Source organism: Nyctibius grandis, chromosome 1 (assembly GCF_013368605.1).
Source record: "Nyctibius grandis isolate bNycGra1 chromosome 1, bNycGra1.pri, whole genome shotgun sequence".
In the NCBI taxonomy this organism is placed as follows: domain Eukaryota; kingdom Metazoa; phylum Chordata; class Aves; order Nyctibiiformes; family Nyctibiidae; genus Nyctibius; species Nyctibius grandis.
The window spans coordinates 133536068-133554386 of NC_090658.1; the positions used below are offsets into that span (position 1 = coordinate 133536068).

Below are 18319 nucleotides of genomic sequence, written 5' to 3' on the forward strand. Positions count from 1 at the left end.
TGCAGACCGCGTCTCCGTCGGCCGAGGCGCCAGGGGGCGGGGCCTTGTGGTGAGGGGGCGTGTCCATGCAGATTAAGCACCGCGCGGGATGACGGGGCACACCCGCGCCACGACACCGCCGGTCACGGGCGTTTGCGGGCGCTGCGTGGGCGCCGCTTGGCGATAACATGCGGGGCGTGGGCCGCGCAGTGAGTGCGGTCACCCGCGGGTGCTACCGCGGGGTGTCCGTGCGGTGGGTGTGCGTGCGGCGGCGTGGGGCGGTGCGGTGCGGAGGCCGGGGCATACTTACCTGGCAGGGGAGACACCATGATCACGCAGGTGGTTTTCCCAGGGCGAGGCTCATCCCCTGCACTCCGGGTGTGCTGACCCCTGCGATTTCCCCAAATGCGGGAAACTCGACTGCATAATTTGTGGTAGTGGGGGACTGCGTTCGCGCTCTCCCCTGGCATCGCGGTGACAAAGACAGACGTAAGGAGGGGGCAGACAACGGCGCTTTTGGTGCTGGGGCGATGAAATGTACTTTCACGTTTCAACCATAATCCAACTATAATCCGCCCACGATCCCGCCAGCGGGTGGAGCAGGAGTGGGACGGGGGCAACATCGTGTCTGGTCCGTGGCGGTGGTCCGTGGCGGTGATACCGGAGACTCAAAGGACGGGCCCGCTCTGTGTGACCGAACGAGCGCTCAGGGTGCGCGGGGCTGGTGCCGAAGGACAACACGGGCCCGTCCGGGCCGATCCCCGGTGTTGTGGGTCTGGTTCTGGTGGCCGAGTTACGCCAACGCAGAGGCAGTTTCACCACGTACCAGCAGAAGCATTAGATTCCCTGGACCACGCAGGCAACTGTCGGAAATTGTATTATATTAATTTTTTTTATATATATATATAACGAGTGGGCTTTTGTCTCTCGGTGGGCGTGTGCGAGGAGGAGCGATCACCCGTGCGTCCAGCGCTGAGATAAACCAGTCGCGGCTTCCTAATGGTTTGGGGAGTTTTCGTGGTTACTGGTTTCGGTAACAGCGAAACCACCGCGGCTGCCCGCACCGGCCCTGCCGGCACCGGGGTTACCGCGTTGTGCCCTTATCCGCACTGGCGATGAAGCCGAAACGCCCGCTGTGCGACCACTCGCTGGAGCACACGTGCAGCACTCGGTTTAGTTCTGTCTTTGTCACCGCGATGCCAGGGGAGAGCGCGAACGCAGTCCCCCACTACCACAAATTATGCAGTCGAGTTTCCCGCATTTGGGGAAATCGCAGGGGTCAGCACACCCGGAGTGCAGGGGATGAGCCTCGCCCTGGGAAAACCACCTGCGTGATCATGGTGTCTCCCCTGCCAGGTAAGTATGCCCCGGCCTCCGCACCGCACCGCCCCACGCCGCCGCACGCACACCCACCGCACGGACACCCCGCGGTAGCACCCGCGAGTGACTGCGCTCACTGCGCCACCCACGCCCCGCGTCTTGCCGCCGAACGGCGCCCACGCAGCACCCGCAAACGCCCGTGACCGGCGGTGTCGTGGCGCGGGTGTGTCCCGTCATCCCGCGCGGTGCTTAATCTGCATGTCCCCGCCCCCTCACCACAAGGCCCCGCCCCCGGCGTGTGGCAGTGGCTGCGCGGGCAGCGGCGCGATCTGCATGTCCCCGCCCCTCCCGTGAGGCCCCGCCCCCTCCCGTGAGGCCCCGCCCCGGCGGGCAGCGGTGGCCGCGCCGGGGTCCCGCGGAGCGGCGGTCCCAGTCCCGGGCAGCACCGGCCGCGGTTCCCCACGGGCCACCCGCCCCGGCCGGAGCCCCACGCGGCGGGGCACCGCCTGCCCCCAGGCCTGTCCCCCGCGGCAAGGCCCGGCCTCGTGGCTCCCCTGCCCCGCTGGGGCTGGTGCCCGGAGCACACGGTGAGGGGCCCGGCTCGCCCGTGCCCCCAACGCACCCGGGGGCAGCAGCCGGTGGCAGATGGCTCCGCTCTGCCCCGCTCTGCAGGCCAGTGCCCTGCGAGTGCTGGGCCTCCCTCACCCCGCCCCAGGCCAGGGACACGGCTCCCCGCCGCTGACCGCGGCAGCCGGACAGGTGGGGCCGGTGCCAGGGGTTGTCACCATCGCGTCACCACGTCCCCCAGGTCGCAGAGGAGGAGCCCAGGCACGGGGAAGATTCTTCCCCGCTGCAGCCTGGCGTGGGAGGCGAGGGGCCGCGCCGAGCCGGGCAGAAGTGCCAGCAGGGCCAAGGGAAGGGCAGAGCCAAGCCTGCGGCGACACGGGGCGCCAGCGCTCCCGCCACCCCCCGGAAGGCAGACAAGGCGTACGGGGGGGCCCGGTTTATTGGCGTCCGTGCAGCCGCCCCTCCTACTGATCCACGTTCTTGACACGCAGGACAACAGGCACCGAGGTGCAGGGGATCATGCCCAAGTCCGTGATGACCAGGTCCACCAGGTCAGGCGGAGTCACGTCATAGACCAGGTTGAGGAGGCGCAAGGACTTGTTCTCCGCCCAGCCGCCCAGCGGGGCCTGGCCCTTCCGGAGCACGACCAGGTCATCGGGATCGTCTGCGGAGAGAGGAGCAGCCGGTGGGATCAGGGGGAGGGACGGCACCTCTCCGCCCTGCCCTGGGAGCGCGCAGCGCTGCTGCCTGCCGGGCCACCCTTCCTGCGAGTGGTGGCCCCTCGCCCGGGAAGGGGAACGGCAGGGCAGAGCGGCCCAGCCTGGCTAGCAGCAGGAAGAGGGAGCAGGTCAGTGGCCCAGCCTGGCTAGCAGCAGGAAGAGGGAGCAGGTCCTGGGTGGGAGGACGGGGACAGAAGCCATACCCAGCTCGTTGGAGACAAAGGAGTCCGTCTGCACTCGCTCGCAGAACTTGTAGGTCTCGCAGCACACCAGGACGGGCACGTTGTAGGCCTTGGAGACCAGCGCTATCTGGGACGTCCCCACCCGGGACATGACAGAGCCGTTGGCCAGGAGCGCGTGGGCTCCCAGCAGCACCTTGGACACCTGTGGGGGAAGCCCAGGGATCCATCAGCGCCTTGGGGCACGCCGCGGCCTCCCCGCCCAGCACAGCCCCGCTCCGCTCCCCACCTCGGGCAGCACGTAGGAGATGGCGTTGATCATGACGTAGGTGCAGTGGATGCCCTGGCGCACCAGCCGCCGCAGCGTCTCCCGGCCCTCCAGCCGCGGCCGGCTGTCCACCACGATCACGCGGAAGGCCCGGCCCTTCTTGGCGTGGGCATCACACAGCGTGCGGCTCACGAGGGAGGAGCTGATGGACGCCCGTTAGCAGGGTGCCCCGTCCTGCCAGGCCGGGCTCCCCCCACCACCGCCCAGAAGCGCAGCCCAGCGCCAGGAGACCCCCCGTGGCGCTGGCTCTGGCGCGGGACTCACCAGGTGCTGGCTGGGCACGAGGATCCTGAGCGTTGGCACAGGGGTCCTGGCCCAGGGACAGCCCCGATGCGCGCCCGACACCGGGGCTGGCACCGCCAGGCCCAGCTGCCACGGCAGGTCCCCAGCCCCAACAGGACAACGTCTGACCCAGGGCGGGAGCTGGGCTCCCACCGAACCCTGACGGGCCAGTGCTGCCCAGAGGTGGGGCCGGGCAGAGCTGATGCCCGCCCTCACCCCTGCAAGAGCTGCCCCCCAGACACCCCCTGCTCTGCTCGCTCTAACGACAGTCCCACATCCAGCGAGCACGTGCTGACATAGAATCATAGACTCACAGACTGGTTTGGGTTGGAGGGACCTTAAAGATCATCCAGCTCCAACCCCCTGCCACAGGCAGGGACACCTTCCACCAGACCAGGTTGCTCCCAGCCCCATCCAACCTGGCCTTGAACACTGCCAGGGAGGGGGCAGCCGCAGCTGCTCTGGGCAACCTGGGCCAGGGTCTCACCACCCTCGCAGCAAAGAATCCTCAGATCTCATCTCAATCTCCCCTCTTTCAGTTTAAAACCGTTCCCCCTCGTCCTGTCACTCCATGCCCTTGTAAAAAGCCCCTCTCCTGCTTTCCTGTAGCCCCTTCAGGCACTGGAAGGTGCTAGAAGGTCTCCCCGGAGCCTTCTCTTCTCTAGGCTGAACAGCCCCAGCTCTCCCAGCCTGTCTCTGTAGCAGAGGGCTGCTCTGCTCCGACCCCAGGCCGTGCTCTGCTCTCTCCTGACGCCCTCATACACCCACTGCTCTGTCCTGCCCCACCAGTCACAAACTCCTCCCTTGTGCCTTTACCCATCAGCTCCCCCCCACAGCCAAGTTCAGGCTGCACCCCCTGACTGCCCCCTCCCTGTTTCATTTCTGGTTGCTGGACCCGGAGCCACAACCCCCCCGCTACCCCCTGGGCAACGCTGACTTTCCCACCCTTGGAAAACCGCTTCTGCAAGAGCTTCCCGTGCCCACCCGCCGGCCCCGCTGCCCTCGCTCTCCTCTTACCATCCGTACACCAGGATCACGTCGTTGTCGTTGATCTTCTCGAAGGCAGACCTGGAAATGGCTTCAGCTGCCAAAAGGATCTTCTCCCGCAGGTATTTGTCGATGGTGTCCTGCAGCTTCTCCTTCGCCTGGGGAAGGCAGTGCCATCACACACAGCCTGGCCTTGCCACCATGGCCTTCCTGCAGCGCACAGCACCGGGCCGACCGCCCCGCCAGCCCTCCGGAGCCACTCCTCGACGCAGGTGCAACGCTGGTGGCTGCATCCACCAAGACCACCTGCTCCTGCTGCAGCTTCTCCCATTTTAGTCCCTGCTCCCGATGGGCTCCAGTCCCACCAGCCCGGCGACACCAGCGCCCACCTTGCTGTGGCGCAGCCCGGCCCCGCTGGGTGCTGGCGGAGGGCGAGCGGGCCTGGCCGCAGTCCCCGCTCAGGCTGTGGCTGGTGACACCGATGGCCAAGTCTCTCTGCTCCTCTGCAGCACCGCTCCCAGCCTGCACCCCACCGCCCAGCCTGCGCCCGCGCTGCCCCTCCACCCGCTGCCTGCCTGAGGGCTGGAGCCTGCTGCGCGCGCGAGGCCACCCACCTCCTCCTCTCGCAGGGTGTCGGGCAGGCCTGAAATCTCCTTCTTGAGGAACTTGATGGCGTTGCCCATGCTGGCTGAGAGGGGCCGGCACTGGTTCAGGAAGCTGCAGAGAGGAAACAGGCTGAGCTCCAGAGCGGCCTGGAGGGCACGAGGGGAAGAGGGAGGGTGCAGCCGGGCTGGGGATGGTGGGCAGGGAGGCAGAACGCAGAGCCCCACAGCAGCCAGCCCAAGTTTGGGTTGACACCGACCCAGAGAGGCAACTGATGGACCACCCTTGGTGGAGCTTCAGCCCCTGCTCCACACCGGCAGCCCCCACCTGATGTGTGGCTTCAGCTTGGCCACCAGGTCCCGCGACAGCTCCTCGTTGGGGGGAGTTGAGTAATCCCGGATCAGCTGAGACAAGAAGGAAGACAGCCCGAGTTCAGGGCGCCTGCCCCCCCGGGCCAGGCACGGCCCCTCGCCCAGGAGGCTGCAGGCCCTGATGCACCCTCCCAGGGGAGGCAAAGGGCTCCGGGAGCTCAGACCTGCCAGAGCAGGATCCCAGCAGGACCCGGCCCCGCACACGGTCAGAGGGAAGAGACTGACGATGACTGAGCACAGATGCAGCCTCAGGAGGTGCCTGTGCCTGGCGTGATGCCCCTGCTGCCTGCTGGGCGCGGGCAGCTCCTCACATACCTGCTTGAAGACTTCCAGGAGGGCGATGCAACGGGCGTTGGAGCCATTGATGATGCCCTGGGAGTACTGGAGGCCAAGGCGCACCACAGCCGGGTGAATGACCGTGGAGGGGATGCTGCAGGGACACACGTGAGAGCTGTCAGCACCAGCCCTCTACAGCCCAGGAACAACCAAGCCATTGCCCCAGGCACACAACCCGAGGGACGGCGCAGGACGGGAGCTGTCAGCCCGGTCCCTACTCGCTCTGTGACACGAGGAGCCAGGCGAACTCCACAGCCCCTTCTCCTGTGGCCCTGCACTGCCCGGGGGCAGCTCTCCTCACCTCGCAGGCAGGACACGCGGCTGCCCCTGCCGCTGCTCCTCAACGCAAGCAAAGGGCTTCCCCTCCACCCCACCACGTCCCAGGATACCCCTTCACTGTGGCCATTTTTCATCCAGGCCAGCGAAAACAGAGTGAAACGACTGCCAGGGGCCGGGGCGGCCACATACCTCATCTGCTGCGTCAGCGGCTTCTTCCGGCTGTACTGGTGCAAGTGGGAGAACAGGTTGACCTTGGTGCCATAGTCCTGCCGCAGAGGCACCTGCGGTCGAACAGCGTTGATGACAGCTTGCCCAAGCCCACCGGGCAGCCCTGCTCACCCCAGCACCACCAGTCCCACCGTGCTGACCCCAGCACCACCAGTCCCACCGTGCGCGCAGCACACCGCCCGTTACCCAGCCCTCCTCCTACCTGCTGCCGCTCCAGCTTCTTGGCCAGTTTCCTCTGGGCAGCGGGGTCATCCACCTGCACGTGCTCCGGCAGCCGCTTCACCACTGCGAGGACAGTGGGGCGGGCGGAGTGAGGTGGCACAGCCCCGGTGCAGCCCCCAGCCCAGCCACGCTGCCCCAAGACTGGGGAAACGCACGGCAGGGCAGTGCCCAGTGGAAGGGTCGGACGGGCAGCCCCTGCAGGCACCCGCCCCCTCCCTCCCCACCCACCCTCTGCACCCCGTGGTGACGCCTGTACCGGACTGGGGCTCGGTGGGGGTCAGCCTGGGCTTGGCCGCGGTGGCTGCCTGGCTCAGCTCCGCTTTCTTGGCCTGCTTCTGGGCCCGCTCCGCCTCCTGCTTGGCCCGGCGCTCTGCTCGCAGCTCCGCTTTGCTCTTGCCCCCCGCGGGCTTCTCGCCGTCGTTGGGGCCATCAGCCAAGGCCGGGGGGGACGCGGGGTGAGCAGCTACTGCAGGGGATGGAAGGGAGAAGTCTGGGCCCAGCCTCTGCCAGGAGACGTAGCCCAGTCTGTGGGGCAGCCCGTGGCGGGGAGACCCCCCTCTGCGCAGGGGTCTGCGGTCAGGTGGCAGCCAGGGCTCGGCCCCACGTTCTCCAGCGCCTCGCCAGCCCCACGCAGCCGACACGGGGACCACCAGGCCAGGCCCGCGCTCATTCGGGGACGGGGCCGGCCCCTCCGGATCTCAGCCCACGTGAGGTGCCAGGACTGAGGCGCAGAGAGGCCGGACGCCCCGGGGGTCCCACCGCGGACCCCCTCGCTGGCGTGCTCCTGGCCCAGGGCTGCTCTGGCCGGGGGGCGGCCCGGGGGGCGGCCCGGGGGAAGGGGGTGCTCACCCCGCGGCTGCCCGGCCTCGGAGGGCGTCCCCAGCTCCGCGGGCTCGGCCGCCGGCCCCTTCTCGCTCCTCTTCTTCTTCTTCTGCTGCTTCTTCTCCTTCCGCAGCTGCAGCTTCTCCTCCCGGGAGAGCTCCGGGGCCTGCGGGCACACACCGTCAGGCGGCCCCCGGCCCGGCCCGGCACCCGGCCCCGCGCTGCCCACGGCCCTGCTCACCTGCGGTCCCGCCGGCACCGGCACCGGCGCGGCTGCTTCGGGGCCCGCACCTGGAACGAGGGGAGCCGTGAGCGGGGCCGGCGGAGGGCGGCCGGGCAGGCCCCCCGCCGCCGCCGCCGCCCCCCGCCGCCGCCCCCGTCCCGCCGCGGCCCCGCTCCCGCTCACCCCCCGCCGCCGCCGCCGCCCGCTCCGCCATGGCGCCCGCCCGTCCGCCCGCAGCGCCCCCTGCCGGCTCGGCGGGCCCTGCCGTGACGTCACGGGCCGTCCGCGTGACGCGCGGTGACGCCACGCGGTGGCCGGTCCCTTCCCCGGGGTGTCCCTGCGCTGCCCGCGCTCAGCACCGGGCGCGGCGGGGCTGCGGCCCCGCTCGGTGCCGCGGGGACGTGCCGGGCCCGCACGGGGCTGCCCCGGGGTCCCGAAGGGGGTGGGGGGTGTCACCGGGACGGCCAAGCCCCGCTGCCGGGGGCCGTGCAGCGACCGAGCTCCGGGCCCGCGGGCGGCGGAGCGGGGCGGGGAGGGGCGGGGCGGGCGGCGGGGCCGGCCCCGGGGCGGGCGGTTCCGCCGGCCGCGCCATCGCGGGGCCCCCGCGGGGCGGTACCGGGGAGCGCCGGGCCCGAGATGGCGGCGCGCGGCGGGTAGCGGGGGCGCGCGACACGGCCCGGCCCGGCCCGGCCCCGCCATGCACTTCTCCATCCCCGAGACCGAGACCCGCGCCGGCGACGGCGGCGCCGCCTACGTGGTGAGCGGGGCCGGGGCGCAGCGGTCCCGCGGCCCGGTGCCGCCGGGGCCGGGTCCCGGGGCGGGCGCTGGCCCCGCCCCGCCCGCACGGTGGGGCCGTGCGGTCCCGCAGCCCCGGCGGCGGTCGCGAGCGGCCGGGGGAGGGTCCCGGGCCGGTACCGGCGCCGCGCGAGGCGGGCAGCCCCCGGCCGCCGTCCCCAGCCAGCGCCGGGCGGGCGTCGGGCCGCGGCGCCCCGGGGCTGGGCGGGCCGGGCCGGGCCCTGCGGCCCGCGGCGGGCTCGGGGGGGCCCCGGGGTGGCACTCGGAGGGTGCCCGGGCCCTGCCCTGCGCCGGGGCGGTGTGCTGCGGGCGGGGGCCCCGGGCCCGGCTGCCCCCGGCCCCTCCGCCCGGCCCCACCGTCCGTCCGTCCGTCCCGGCTTCCTGTTTTGCTGGGCGCGCCGTGGGCGCCCTCCGGCTCCGCAGCTCCCGGGAGCGGGTCCCGGGGCGCCCCGAGGGTCCCTGCTGCGGGCGCGGCCCGACGGCTGCCCGGGGATCCCGGCGGGGCTGCCCGCGGAGCCCGGTCCCGGGGGGCGGCTGCAGGGGCCAGGCCTGCGCTCCCCCCGGCTCCCCGGGGCCCCGCGGCCCCTCCAGCCCCGCAGCCCGCTCCTCCCCGCCTGCCGCCGCGGGGACCCCTCGCCTGCCCCCTGTGCCGGGATCCCTCTCGGGGGCTCTCCCTGCTCCTCTCGGAAGCACGAGGCGGCGTGTTGGGGACAGCGATGGTGGCCACGAGCTGCGGGATGGTGGCCCCCCTGGAAGGGACCTGGTGATCCACCGGCAGCCGCGGTCACATCGGCCTCGTGCCACCCTGTGCCTCCCTGTGCACTTTGCCCTCAGGTGCCGCGATGGCTCCTTGGGCCGGGGAAGGGCTCATCCCCGGGGTCACGGGAGAGCTCGTCTGCAGCCCTGGGTCTGGGCAGGAGGTGGTGGCCCCGTGGAGAGCCCTGCCAGCGCAGGCCCCCGAGCTGGTGCTGCCTGGGCCACCCCTGGGCCCTCTGCGGGGGCCCTGAGCAGCAGGGCTGTTCCCTTTGGGCTGGAGGATGGTGTGGGAAGCTGGTGTGCAGGGCCAGTGTGGCCTGGAGAGGTGCCTCCACCGACCCTGGGCAGCCCCCGCTTTTGGGCGCAGGGAGACACGTGGGGTTCCCGGTGAGCAGAACAGCCGTGGGAGGTACCTGCCAGGGCTGCCATCGCGTCGGGAGGCACATCTCCAGCCCCCGCAGGAGGAAGGAATCCCCTGCCCTGAGGCGAGGGCACCCCAGGAGGGGTGTTTGATCTGTCCTCACAGCCCGTGACCGTTTGGGCGGCTGCTGCCACAGCCCGTGCTGGCTGCAGCTGGGGTCGGTGCCTCCGGGCTGGGGCCGGTGCCTGCGAGGCAAACCCGGCTCCCGCAGCGGTTCCCAGCCCGGCACGGGGCACACGAGGGTGCCAGGAGGGTCCCAGCTCTTCCTGGGACGGGGGCCTCTGTCCCCAGCGCTGGGATCCGACCGGCCCCTCTCCCTGCAGGCCTACAACATCCACGTGAACGGGGTGCTGCACTGCCGGGTGCGCTACAGCCAGCTCCTGGGGCTGCACGAGCAGGTAGGGAGCCATCCCCGTGGCGGCGGGGCCGGGGCGGGCAGGGGGTGCTGGGCCCTGCGCTGGCTGCGGGGCCGTTCTGGGCTCCTCGGCGTCAGGTCCTGCGCTGTGACGTCCCGGCTGGGCTCTCGCCGGCTGCTGGGTGCCCGTTTGGGCGAGGAGCAGCCGTGAGCTCTCCGCTGCCAGCCAGGGCAGGAGGGCCGGGGCAGCCGCCACCTCCCTGCAGCGCTCCGCTCCCTTCCCAGCTGAGGAAGGAGTATGGCGCTAACGTGGTCCCAGCCTTCCCCCCCAAGAAGATCTTCACGCTCACCCCGGCGGAGGTAGAGCAGCGGCGGGAGCAGCTGGAGAAGTACATGCAGGCTGGTAAGGCTGGTGCAGAGTGAGGGTCCGCGGAGGGGCCGGGCGTTGGCGAGGGTCCCTGCCCCTTCCCACCGACCGCCCGGCCCCTGGCTCCTCTTCCCCCGCAGTGCGGCAGGACCCGACGCTGGGAGGCAGCGAGACCTTCAACAGCTTCCTGCGCAGGGCCCAGCAGGTGCGGGGGCTGCGGGGGCCCGGGCGGCACCGGGGTGGGTGGCAGCGGAGGGACCGGGGTGTGCCCATCCCGTTTCTCTCTGCAGGAGACGCAGCAGATACCCACGGAGGAGGTGGTGCTGGAGGTGCTGCTCTCCAACGGCCAGAAGGTCACGGTCACCATCCTCACCTCGGACCAGACGGAGGACGTCCTCGAGGTGCCAGAGCTCTCGCGCTGGGCAGCACCAGCCTCTCCTGCCGAGTTCTGCGGTTTCCCAGGCGGGCGGGAGGTCCCTCAGCCGGGGGGGCCGGGACCCCAGGGGAGGGTGGTCTGGGGGGGCCGAAGAGCGGCGGAGCTGGAAAGGATGCGCCGAGGTGCTCGTGCCCCTCTCTGGGCCCAGCCCGGTGCCGGGAGGCCCCCAGCTCTTTCACGGTGGCCCCACTAGTCCGCTTGCCCCCCGTGCCCCGGCCCCAGCGCAGCCCTGGGGCTGCCTTCCTGCTGCTGGGGGCCCTGAGCATCCTGCCGCGGGGCGAGGATGTGGGAGTGCTGCGGGAAGCGGTGACCTCCTGCTCTCGCTCCCAGGCCGTGGCCTCCAAGCTGGACCTGCCAGATGACCTGGTCGGCTACTTCAGCCTCTTCCTCGTGAGAGAGACCGAGGACGGAGCTTTCTCCTGTGAGTAGGACGGCCCTGCCCTGGCTGGGGGGTCCCCGGGGCGCCCTGGCTGGGGGGGCCGGTGGCCCACGCTGCCCTGAGCCGCCGCCGAGCTGCCGTTCCCCCGCAGTTGTGCGGAAGCTGCAGGAGTTCGAGCTGCCGTACGTGTCCGTCACCAGCCTGCACAACTCCAAGTTCAGGATCATCCTGCGCAAGAGGTGGGCGGCAGGGCCGGAGGGGCGCGGGGGGTGCTCTTCTCCCCATGGCTGTTGGGGGCTGGGGAACAGGCTGACCCGTGTGGTTCCCTTCCAGCTACTGGGACTCCTCCTACGACGACGATGTGATGGAGCATCGCGTGGGGCTGAACTTGCTGTACGCGCAGGTGAGGGCCGGCGCGGCCCAGCCAGGCGTGGGGGGCACCGCGGGGGTCTGGGGCGGCTCCGGGCCCAGCTGCTCACCAGCCTCTGCTGCCTGGTAGACGGTGTCGGACATCGAGCACGGGTGGATCCTTGTCAACAAGGAGCAGCACCGGCAGCTGAAGTCCCTGCAGGAAAAAGTCTCCAAGAAGGAGGTAGGGGAGGGCCCGGCGCCGTGACGGGAGCAGCCCCCGGCCCGGCACCGCTCCCCGTGGATGCGGGGTGCCGAGCGTTGCCCGTCCCCGGTGCCGAGCTCCCCGGCTCTGCCCGCAGTTCATCCGCCTGGCGCAGACCCTGAAGTACTACGGCTATCTCAAGTTCGACCCCTGCGTCACCGACTTCCCGGAGAAGGGCTGCCACGTCGTCGTCAGCGCCGGCAACAACGAGCTCAACTTCCAGGTGCGGCTGCCCAACGAGCAGATCAAGGAAGGCAGCTTCAAGGTCACGCGCATGCGGTGCTGGAGGGTGACGTCCTCGGTGAGTGCCACGTGCCCGCGGGGCCCCGAGGAGCTGGGGGGGGGGTCTGGTGGGACCCCGCTGTGCCGGGCTGCTCCGGCAGCTCGCCCCGGGATGGGGGCTGGCGGCGTTGCCTGCTGCTGGCCCAGCTGGCCCGCGGAGGGTCCGGGTCGTGCTCTGGGGCTGGGGATCATCGGCGTGGGGACGTTCGAGGGACCTGCTGCTGCGAGGGGACCCGACGGCGGTGGGAGGTGGGCAGGGTGTCCAGCGCCTGGCTGGGTGCTGCGCTCTCCGGCCCCTGCCCTCGGGAGCCCCCCGGCCTCAGCCCGTGCCCTCGCAGGTGCCGATGAGCAACGGTCCCTCGGCGAGCAGCCCCGGGAAGGCCGAGGTGAAGCTGGAGTTGGCTTTTGAGTACCTCATGAGCAAGGACCGGCTGCAGTGGGTCACCATCACCAGCCCGCAGGTAGGGCTGGCAGCGAAGGATGGGGCGAGGGGCGGCTGCGAGCGAGGGGGCTGTGGTGGCCGTGGGCTGTGCAGGGCCTTGTGACGCCCCTCCCTTGCAGGCCATCATGCTGAGCATCTGCCTGCAGTCCATGGTGGACGAGCTGATGGTGAAGAAGTCTGGAGGCAGCATCCGCAAGGTGAGGGCTGGGCTGGACGGCGTCTGCGGGGCGGGATCCCACCCTGCGCCCGTGGGTCCCGGGGTCTGGGCTGGGCCCTGCCTGCTCCCCTCGGGACAGGGCCAGCGAAGGATCCCCAGGGGCCACCTGAGCCTCTGGAGCTGCCCGTGGGGACCCCGCGGCTGAGCCCAGCTCCTGCCCCGCAGATGTTCCGCCGGCGGGCGAACGGGGCCCTGCGGCGCTCGGACAGCCAGCAAGCCGTGAAGTCACCCCCGCTGCTGGTGAGTGGGACCCCGCGGCCCCCGGGGGGGGCACAAACGGGTACCAGAGCCCACCGCCCCCAGCAGCGCCGCTGTCCCCGCGGCAGGGCCCCCGTGCAGGGGACAGCTGGGCTGCGGTGCCCCGCTCCCGTAGCCCTGGGGAGAGGAGGAGGTCCTGGACCCATCCCCGGGAGCCAGAGTCCCTCCCTGGGGGAGAGAAGGGAGGGGGGCAGGTCCCAGGTGGGACGGGGAGCGGTGGGTGGCAGGCAGGGTGGTGGCATGTCCCGTCTGACCGCGCTGTCCCCGCAGGACTCGCCCGACGCCTCCCGGGAGCCGATGGCCAAACTCTCGGTGAGTCGCGTGCGGCCGCGCCGTCCCCGTCCCCCTCGGGCTGAGCGGGGGCCGCGGGGGGTCCCCCCTGACGCCTCCCCTCTCCGCAGAGCAAGCTCACCTCCGTCAGCCTGCGCGGCATCAGCCACTCCAGCTCTGCTAACGACGTGGGCGCTAACGACTTCCACGGCAATTACGCCTTCGAGGGCATCGGCGATGAAGACCTGTAGTGCCCCCGTCCTCGGACAGCGCCGGCGCGAGGGCCCTCGCTGCGGAATGTACGACCTGCAGACAGGTTGCGATCAACGTGCCTCTCACCCCCCACCTCCACCCTGCCCCGCTCGCCCCGGGCCGGGCAACGCGCCCCCCGGCCCCCCCCGCTGCCTCGGGGCTGGGGGCTGCCCAGCTCCTCCTGCCGCCGGCTCCAGCGGGGAAAGGGGGCCTGTCCCCAGCCCCAGCGGCGTCCCTGGAGCCGTGTCATGGAGCCTGGGCCAGCGCAGGGGCAGAGCTGCCCGTCCCCAGCCCCAGCGCGGGGGCAGAGCTGCCTGTCCCCAGCCCCAGGGCCGCGGCAGCGCCGAGCCGCCCTCGAGGCTCCGTAATGCCAAATTAGCGTTTAGGTTTCTGCAGCGAAGCGTCTCCGGGGGGGCCCTGCGCAGAGCCCCCCCCCCCTCTAACCCGCTCATAGACTCCAGCGTAATCTAGGCTTGTAACCACGTATCTGCTGCTGCTCAGACCGACCGGAGCGTTAATGGACAGTAACCGATGTTTACACACTGCAATGATGATTAAAACGGATCCTGATTGGTACTGGGCTGTCATTGGGGGGTGGCCGCTGCCCCTCCGCTCCCCCCACGCCTCGCCAGCCCCGCGCTCTCCTCTCCTGAAGCAGAACAAGGCCCCCAGGAGAACGGCAGATAACAAAACCGACTGTTTAATGCTTTTATACACAATATAAATTACACTGACCGGCGTGGCGACAGCCACGGAACCGGTCCTGTTTCCCACCCCCCTTTTCCCCAAACTCCGGCAGAGGAAGGCTCCGACAGGCAGGAACAGGCAGGTACCGCCCCGGGGGGGCCTGGGGCACGGCCCCACCGCTGCCAGGCAGGGCCCAGAGCCTGGCACCTCGGTCGTGCCTTCACCCTGCCCGGGCAGGACAGGGCTGCCGGAGCCCCCGGCGCAGGGCTGGGCACCCCCGCGTAAGGCAGCCCCGAGCCCCGCTGCCGCCCGTCCCTCCCCCAGGGAGGGGGGCACAGCTGGGGGCACTGGGCTGGGGCGCCCCGGGCCCGGCACCCCCGCGGCCGGGCTAAGTGCTGTCTCAGGGCAGGGCCGTGCCCACGGCTGGAGGCGCCAGGAGGGCTTTGGCATTGCGCGGGTTCACCCAGCCCTCGGCCGCGTGGCCGTGGATCTTCTGGTGGCGCTTGTAGTTGTCCCAGTGGCCGGTGGTGTAGGTGCAGTGCCGGCACTGGAAGGGCTTCTCGCCCGTGTGCCGCAGCATGTGCCGCTTCAGGTTCATGCTCTGGTTGCAGCTGTAGCTGCAGAGGCTGCACTGGAAGGGCTTGTCGCCCGAGTGGATGCGCCCGTGACGCTTGAGGTTGGCCAGGTTGCCGCAGGCGTAGTCGCAGAGCTGGCACTTGTAGGGCTTCTCGCCCGTGTGCACGCGCTGGTGCCGCTTCAGGTTGTCGAGGTGGGCGGAGGCGTAGGGGCAGAGCGGGCAGGCGAAGGGCTTCTCCCCGCTGTGCGTCTTCATGTGCCGCGCCAAGTGGTTGGGGTAGTGGGTGACGAAGGGGCAGAGGCTGCAGGCGAAGCCCTTGTCCCCGGGGCCCTTGCGGGGGCTGGCGCCCGGCTCGGTGCCCAGCACCGCCAGGCTGCAGCGCCCGCAGACCTGCTCGGCCAGGCCCTCGTCCTGCGCGAAGCCGTCGTCCAGCACCAGCCCGCACATGCGGCACGTGAAGGGGAAGAGCAGCTCGGGCAGCGCGGCCGCCTCCTCGCCCCGCAGCCGGGCGCAGCCGGGCAGGAAGGGGCCGCTGCCGCTGCCCACGTGCAGGCTCAGCTCCGGCAGCAGCGGCTCTGCGGGACGGACACGGACGGGGCCGTGAGCGGGGCGCTGCGCTCGGCTCCACCAGCGGCCCCGGGGGACGGCGCCCCGGCTCAGGCTGGTGGCGCCAGGCCCTGCGCCGTGGGGGGTCCCTGGCTCTCCCCCACACTCCCCCCCCTCTTTACCTGGGTCCTTGTCCCGCCGGTGCGGCCCCTCGCCGTCGGGCAGGCGGTGGCTGAGCATGTGCTGCTTCAGGTTGCGGCTCTGCTTGCAGCGGTAGTCGCAGGCGGCGCACTGGAAGGGCTTGTCCTGGCTGTGGACCCGCTCGTGGCGCTTGAGGTTGCCCAGGCTGCTGCAGGCGAAGCTGCAGCCGGCGCAGCGGTACGGCTTCTCGCCGGTGTGCGTGCGCAGGTGCCGCGTCAGGTTGACGAGCTGGGCGGAGGCGTAGGCGCACTGCGGGCAGGCGAAGGGCTTCTCCCCGTTGTGCGTCTTCATGTGGCGCTTGAGGTGGCTGGAGTAGTGCGAGGCGAAGGGGCAGAGCTGGCAGGAGTAGACGATGCGCTGGCTGCGGCCGCCCTCGGCGCCGGCGCACCGCAGGCAGCTCTGGCCCAGGCTGGCGGCCAGCTGCAGCCCGCACTGGCGGCAGGGCAGGGCGGCGGGGCCGGGCTCGCCCCCCTCCTCGGGGTCGCTCTCCACGCTCAGCTGCTGGCAGCCCGAGGAGCAGTCGTCGTCGCTCAGCGCGTAGGCCGGGATGGCGATCTTCCCCACCAGCGTGTCTGCTGAGAAGACCACGGGGACGGGACGGGGTCAGCCGAGGCACGGTCCCTCTGCCCGTGCCACCATCCACGCAGGGCCAGCGCGGGGAGGGGGTGGCAGCCCCAGGCGCCGTGCCCGCCCGAGCAGCACCCACGGGAGCCCACCACGGTGAGCGGCCTCACGGCCACGGCCTGCCCCGACGCCCTGCGGCAGGGCCTGTCCCGGGCGCCGCGGGAAGCCCTGTCACCTGCCCGAGCCCGGCGTCAGCCCACGGCCAGACCCCGGCACCAGGAAGGGGGGGCTGTGGGGGGCACAGGGGCCCGGCTGGTGGGCAGCAGTGGTGGTGGGGAAGGCGTTGAGCACAGCCTGACCCCGCAGGAGGGCTGGGTGCCCCGGGGTCCCCCTTGGCTGTACCCGCTGCCCCAGCTGGTCCTGCTCCAGGGGCTCCAGCACCAGCCCCCTCCCTCACGCAGGAAAACAGACCCTCCCCGTCCCCGTGCAGCCCCATGGCAGCGGGGGAAGCCTGTGCCAGGCTCTGGGGGCATCTCTGTCTCCTGGCTGGGCACAGACCCGTGCTCCTGCGGCCCCAGGGCAGCGCCTGTGCCCCAGGAAGGGACGACGGGAGCGGAGCCCACTGCACCGCCACCACGTAACTGAAGCCTTGCCACTGCCAGCCCCGAGCCACCCCGCGCTGTGCCTGACCTGGCACCTGTGAGACCCCGCAGCTGCCCACCGCCCAGGGCCGGCCCCTTCGCCGCTGCCCCCGGCTGGGTCCGGCCCCCGGAGCCCCGGGCAGGCGCAGGGGGAGGCTGCTCCCGCGCTGTGGGACGGGGCGGCCCCGCCAGCCTCCGGCCCCCAGACCGGGCTCTTGCTGGGGGAGCCCTCGACCCCGCCTCGAGCCCCGCACCGAGGGACCCCCCTGCCTCCCGGCTCAGGCCGCCCCGCAGTGCCACCGCGTCCCCGCGGCGCTGTCCCCCGAGCGCGGCTGTCGGTGCTCCCCAGGCGGGACAGCGTGGCCCAGGGGGCGAGGACCAGGACGCGGCTGGTGGCGGTTCTCCGGCCATCCTCGGCGGGCCCCGCAGTGCCCGGTCCTGCTCCCCGGCCGGGGCTGGCGGCTGGAGCACGTCCTCGCGAGGCTCCGTAACGGAGCGGGAGCAGCCCCGACCCGCAGCCCAGCGTGGCACCGGCTGGGCAGGCGTTGGCGTCCGCACAAGGGGGCCGGGGTGCCCGTGGGGCAGCAAGCAGTGGGCAGTGGGGGCTGGCGAGGGGCAGGACCCCGCAGGGTCCCGACCCCGGGCGGGCAGCAAAGCCCTGCCCCGGCGGCTGGGGGCCGGGGGGCTCTGGGCAGACCGGGGGGATGGCGCTGGGGGTGATGCCAGTGGCAGCGGGGCGGCGTGCCCCGGCCCCGGGGGTCCCCGCGGCCCCAGACCGACTGGGGGGTGCGACGTGCCCGGGTGGGCCTTAACGGGAGGGAGCGCTCGGGGGCGTCAGGGCCGGGCACCGGGGGGGCTGGGACCACCGGCGCGGGCCCTGCCGGGGGCCGGGGCCTCACCCGCGGGAGGCGATCCGGGAGGGGAACCGCTGCCGGGGAGGGCGGCTGCCAGGCGGGACCGCTACCGGGGAGGGCGGCTGCCGGGCGGGGGGCCGGTACCGACGGGGCCGGGCCGCGTCCCCGCCCCGCGGCGCTCCGGGAGCGGGGCGCCGGTGCCGGGCCCGCCGGCGGCACGCACCTGGCGGTCCCTTCTCGAAGGCCAGGCCGCGGCCCAGCAGCAGGTCGCCGGGCAGCACCGGCGCCGCTCCCGCCGTCTCCTCGGCGCCGTCCTCGGCGTCCGCTGCAACACACCGAGCGCCGCGGGTCACGGCCGGGCCGCCGCCGCCCCCCGGCCCCGCCGCGCACTCACCCTTCACCGGCTGCGGGTGGCTCTGCTTCCGCCGGGGCATCGTGGCCGGCCCCGGCCCCGGCCCGGCCCCACCGCCCGCCCGCCCGCGGCCCGCCAGCCGCCCCCGCCAGCCCGGGGCGGCCGCCGCCGCCCCGCCTCGACCGGCCACTTCCGCTTCCGGCCGCCGCGGGGCGGGGCCAGCGCCGGAAGCGGCCCCGACGCCCCGGAAGCGGACGGGGCACCCGGAAGGGAGCGCGGGGCCCGCAGCCGCCCGCTGCCCTCCCGGCACCGCGGCGGGCGGTGGGGGGCCCGGGCCGGGCCGCGGGGGGGGCGGGAGGGCGGGGCCGGGCCCCCTCGGGCCGCAGCGGCGTCCCGGGAGAGGCGGGCGGCTGTGGGCGGGGCGAGGGCCCCGGGGGGCCCCGCCCCTTCCCGGGCAGGGGGCGGCCCCGGGGGCGGGCGCGGGGCACCGTCAGCGAGGAGCGGGGCGGCAGGGGGGACTCCCGCGGCGGGGGCCGGCGGGGGGGGTCCCTGCCGGGCCGCCCGAGGTCCGGAGGGGCGGCGGGGCCGGGCGGCCCGGGGCGGGCGGCG

General features: G+C 72.5%; 3 protein-coding genes and 2 non-coding genes across 9 annotated transcripts; 2 read left to right on the forward strand and 3 right to left on the reverse strand.

Moving 5' to 3' along the window:
* The first annotated feature begins 281 nt into the window (after positions 1 to 281).
* On the forward strand, positions 282 to 445 carry LOC137672704 (U1 spliceosomal RNA). The gene has a single exon (XR_011049619.1). It is a non-coding gene; the product is annotated as a U1 spliceosomal RNA (small nuclear RNA).
* Positions 446 to 1179: 734 nt separating this feature from the next.
* Positions 1180 to 1343, reverse strand: LOC137672712 (U1 spliceosomal RNA). The gene has a single exon (XR_011049620.1). It is a non-coding gene; the product is annotated as a U1 spliceosomal RNA (small nuclear RNA).
* A 944-nt stretch (positions 1344 to 2287) lies between these two features.
* EIF2B4 (eukaryotic translation initiation factor 2B subunit delta) lies at positions 2288 to 7674 on the reverse strand. Its single transcript, XM_068401911.1, has 13 exons — positions 7629 to 7674; positions 7464 to 7513; positions 7250 to 7388; positions 6657 to 6866; positions 6381 to 6463; positions 6140 to 6231; positions 5651 to 5765; positions 5292 to 5368; positions 4976 to 5078; positions 4392 to 4519; positions 3054 to 3234; positions 2789 to 2969; positions 2288 to 2530 (listed from the first exon to the last, which is right to left on the reverse strand). The coding sequence occupies exons 1-13, from the start codon at positions 7657 to 7659 to the stop codon at positions 2331 to 2333; spliced, it is 1590 nt and encodes a 529-aa protein (XP_068258012.1). The 5' UTR covers positions 7660 to 7674; the 3' UTR covers positions 2288 to 2330.
* Positions 7675 to 8044: 370 nt separating this feature from the next.
* On the forward strand, positions 8045 to 13864 carry SNX17 (sorting nexin 17). Its single transcript, XM_068404669.1, has 15 exons — positions 8045 to 8202; positions 9741 to 9815; positions 10058 to 10175; positions 10280 to 10344; positions 10430 to 10540; positions 10906 to 10996; positions 11106 to 11193; positions 11288 to 11357; positions 11454 to 11546; positions 11665 to 11868; positions 12188 to 12310; positions 12411 to 12488; positions 12674 to 12748; positions 13037 to 13078; positions 13168 to 13864. Exons 1-15 carry the CDS (start codon positions 8143 to 8145, stop codon positions 13285 to 13287), a joined length of 1413 nt encoding a protein of 470 aa, XP_068260770.1. The 5' UTR covers positions 8045 to 8142; the 3' UTR covers positions 13288 to 13864.
* Positions 13865 to 14294: 430 nt separating this feature from the next.
* Positions 14295 to 17819, reverse strand: ZNF513 (zinc finger protein 513). Of its 5 annotated transcripts, none has more exons than XM_068404637.1 (4): positions 17753 to 17815; positions 17582 to 17683; positions 15281 to 15871; positions 14295 to 15127 (listed from the first exon to the last, which is right to left on the reverse strand). In XM_068404637.1, the coding sequence occupies exons 1-4, from the start codon at positions 17790 to 17792 to the stop codon at positions 14376 to 14378; spliced, it is 1485 nt and encodes a 494-aa protein (XP_068260738.1). In that variant the 5' UTR covers positions 17793 to 17815; the 3' UTR covers positions 14295 to 14375. The 5 variants fall into 5 exon arrangements, with proteins under 5 accessions (XP_068260738.1, XP_068260727.1, XP_068260757.1 ...); XM_068404626.1 differs by having other exon boundaries at positions 15281 to 15874; XM_068404656.1 differs by lacking the exon at positions 17582 to 17683 and having other exon boundaries at positions 17753 to 17819.
* Positions 17820 to 18319: the final 500 nt, after the last annotated feature.

Coding starts and splice junctions, on each gene's coding strand:
- EIF2B4 (XM_068401911.1), bottom strand. CDS start 7,659: ATGGCGGAGCGGGCGGCGGCGGCGGCGGGGG. Junction 7,514..7,628: donor GGCGGCGGCGGCGGCGGGGG/GTGAGCGGGAGC, acceptor CCCTCGTTCCAG/GTGCGGGCCCCGAAGCAGCC. Junction 5,369..5,650: donor TCCTGGAAGTCTTCAAGCAG/GTATGTGAGGAG, acceptor TTCTTGTCTCAG/CTGATCCGGGATTACTCAAC.
- SNX17 (XM_068404669.1), top strand. CDS start 8,143: ATGCACTTCTCCATCCCCGAGACCGAGACCCGCGCCGGCGACGGCGGC. Junction 10,176..10,279: donor GGAGAAGTACATGCAGGCTG/GTAAGGCTGGTG, acceptor CTTCCCCCGCAG/TGCGGCAGGACCCGACGCTG. Junction 10,541..10,905: donor AGACGGAGGACGTCCTCGAG/GTGCCAGAGCTC, acceptor TCTCGCTCCCAG/GCCGTGGCCTCCAAGCTGGA.
- ZNF513 (XM_068404616.1), bottom strand. CDS start 17,792: ATGCCCCGGCGGAAGCAGAGCCACCCGCAGCCGGTGAAGGGTGAGTGC. Junction 15,875..17,581: donor CTTCGAGAAGGGACCGCCAG/GTGCGTGCCGCC, acceptor TGGTCTTCTCAG/CAGACACGCTGGTGGGGAAG. Junction 15,128..15,280: donor CCGGCGGGACAAGGACCCAG/GTAAAGAGGGGG, acceptor TCCGTCCCGCAG/AGCCGCTGCTGCCGGAGCTG.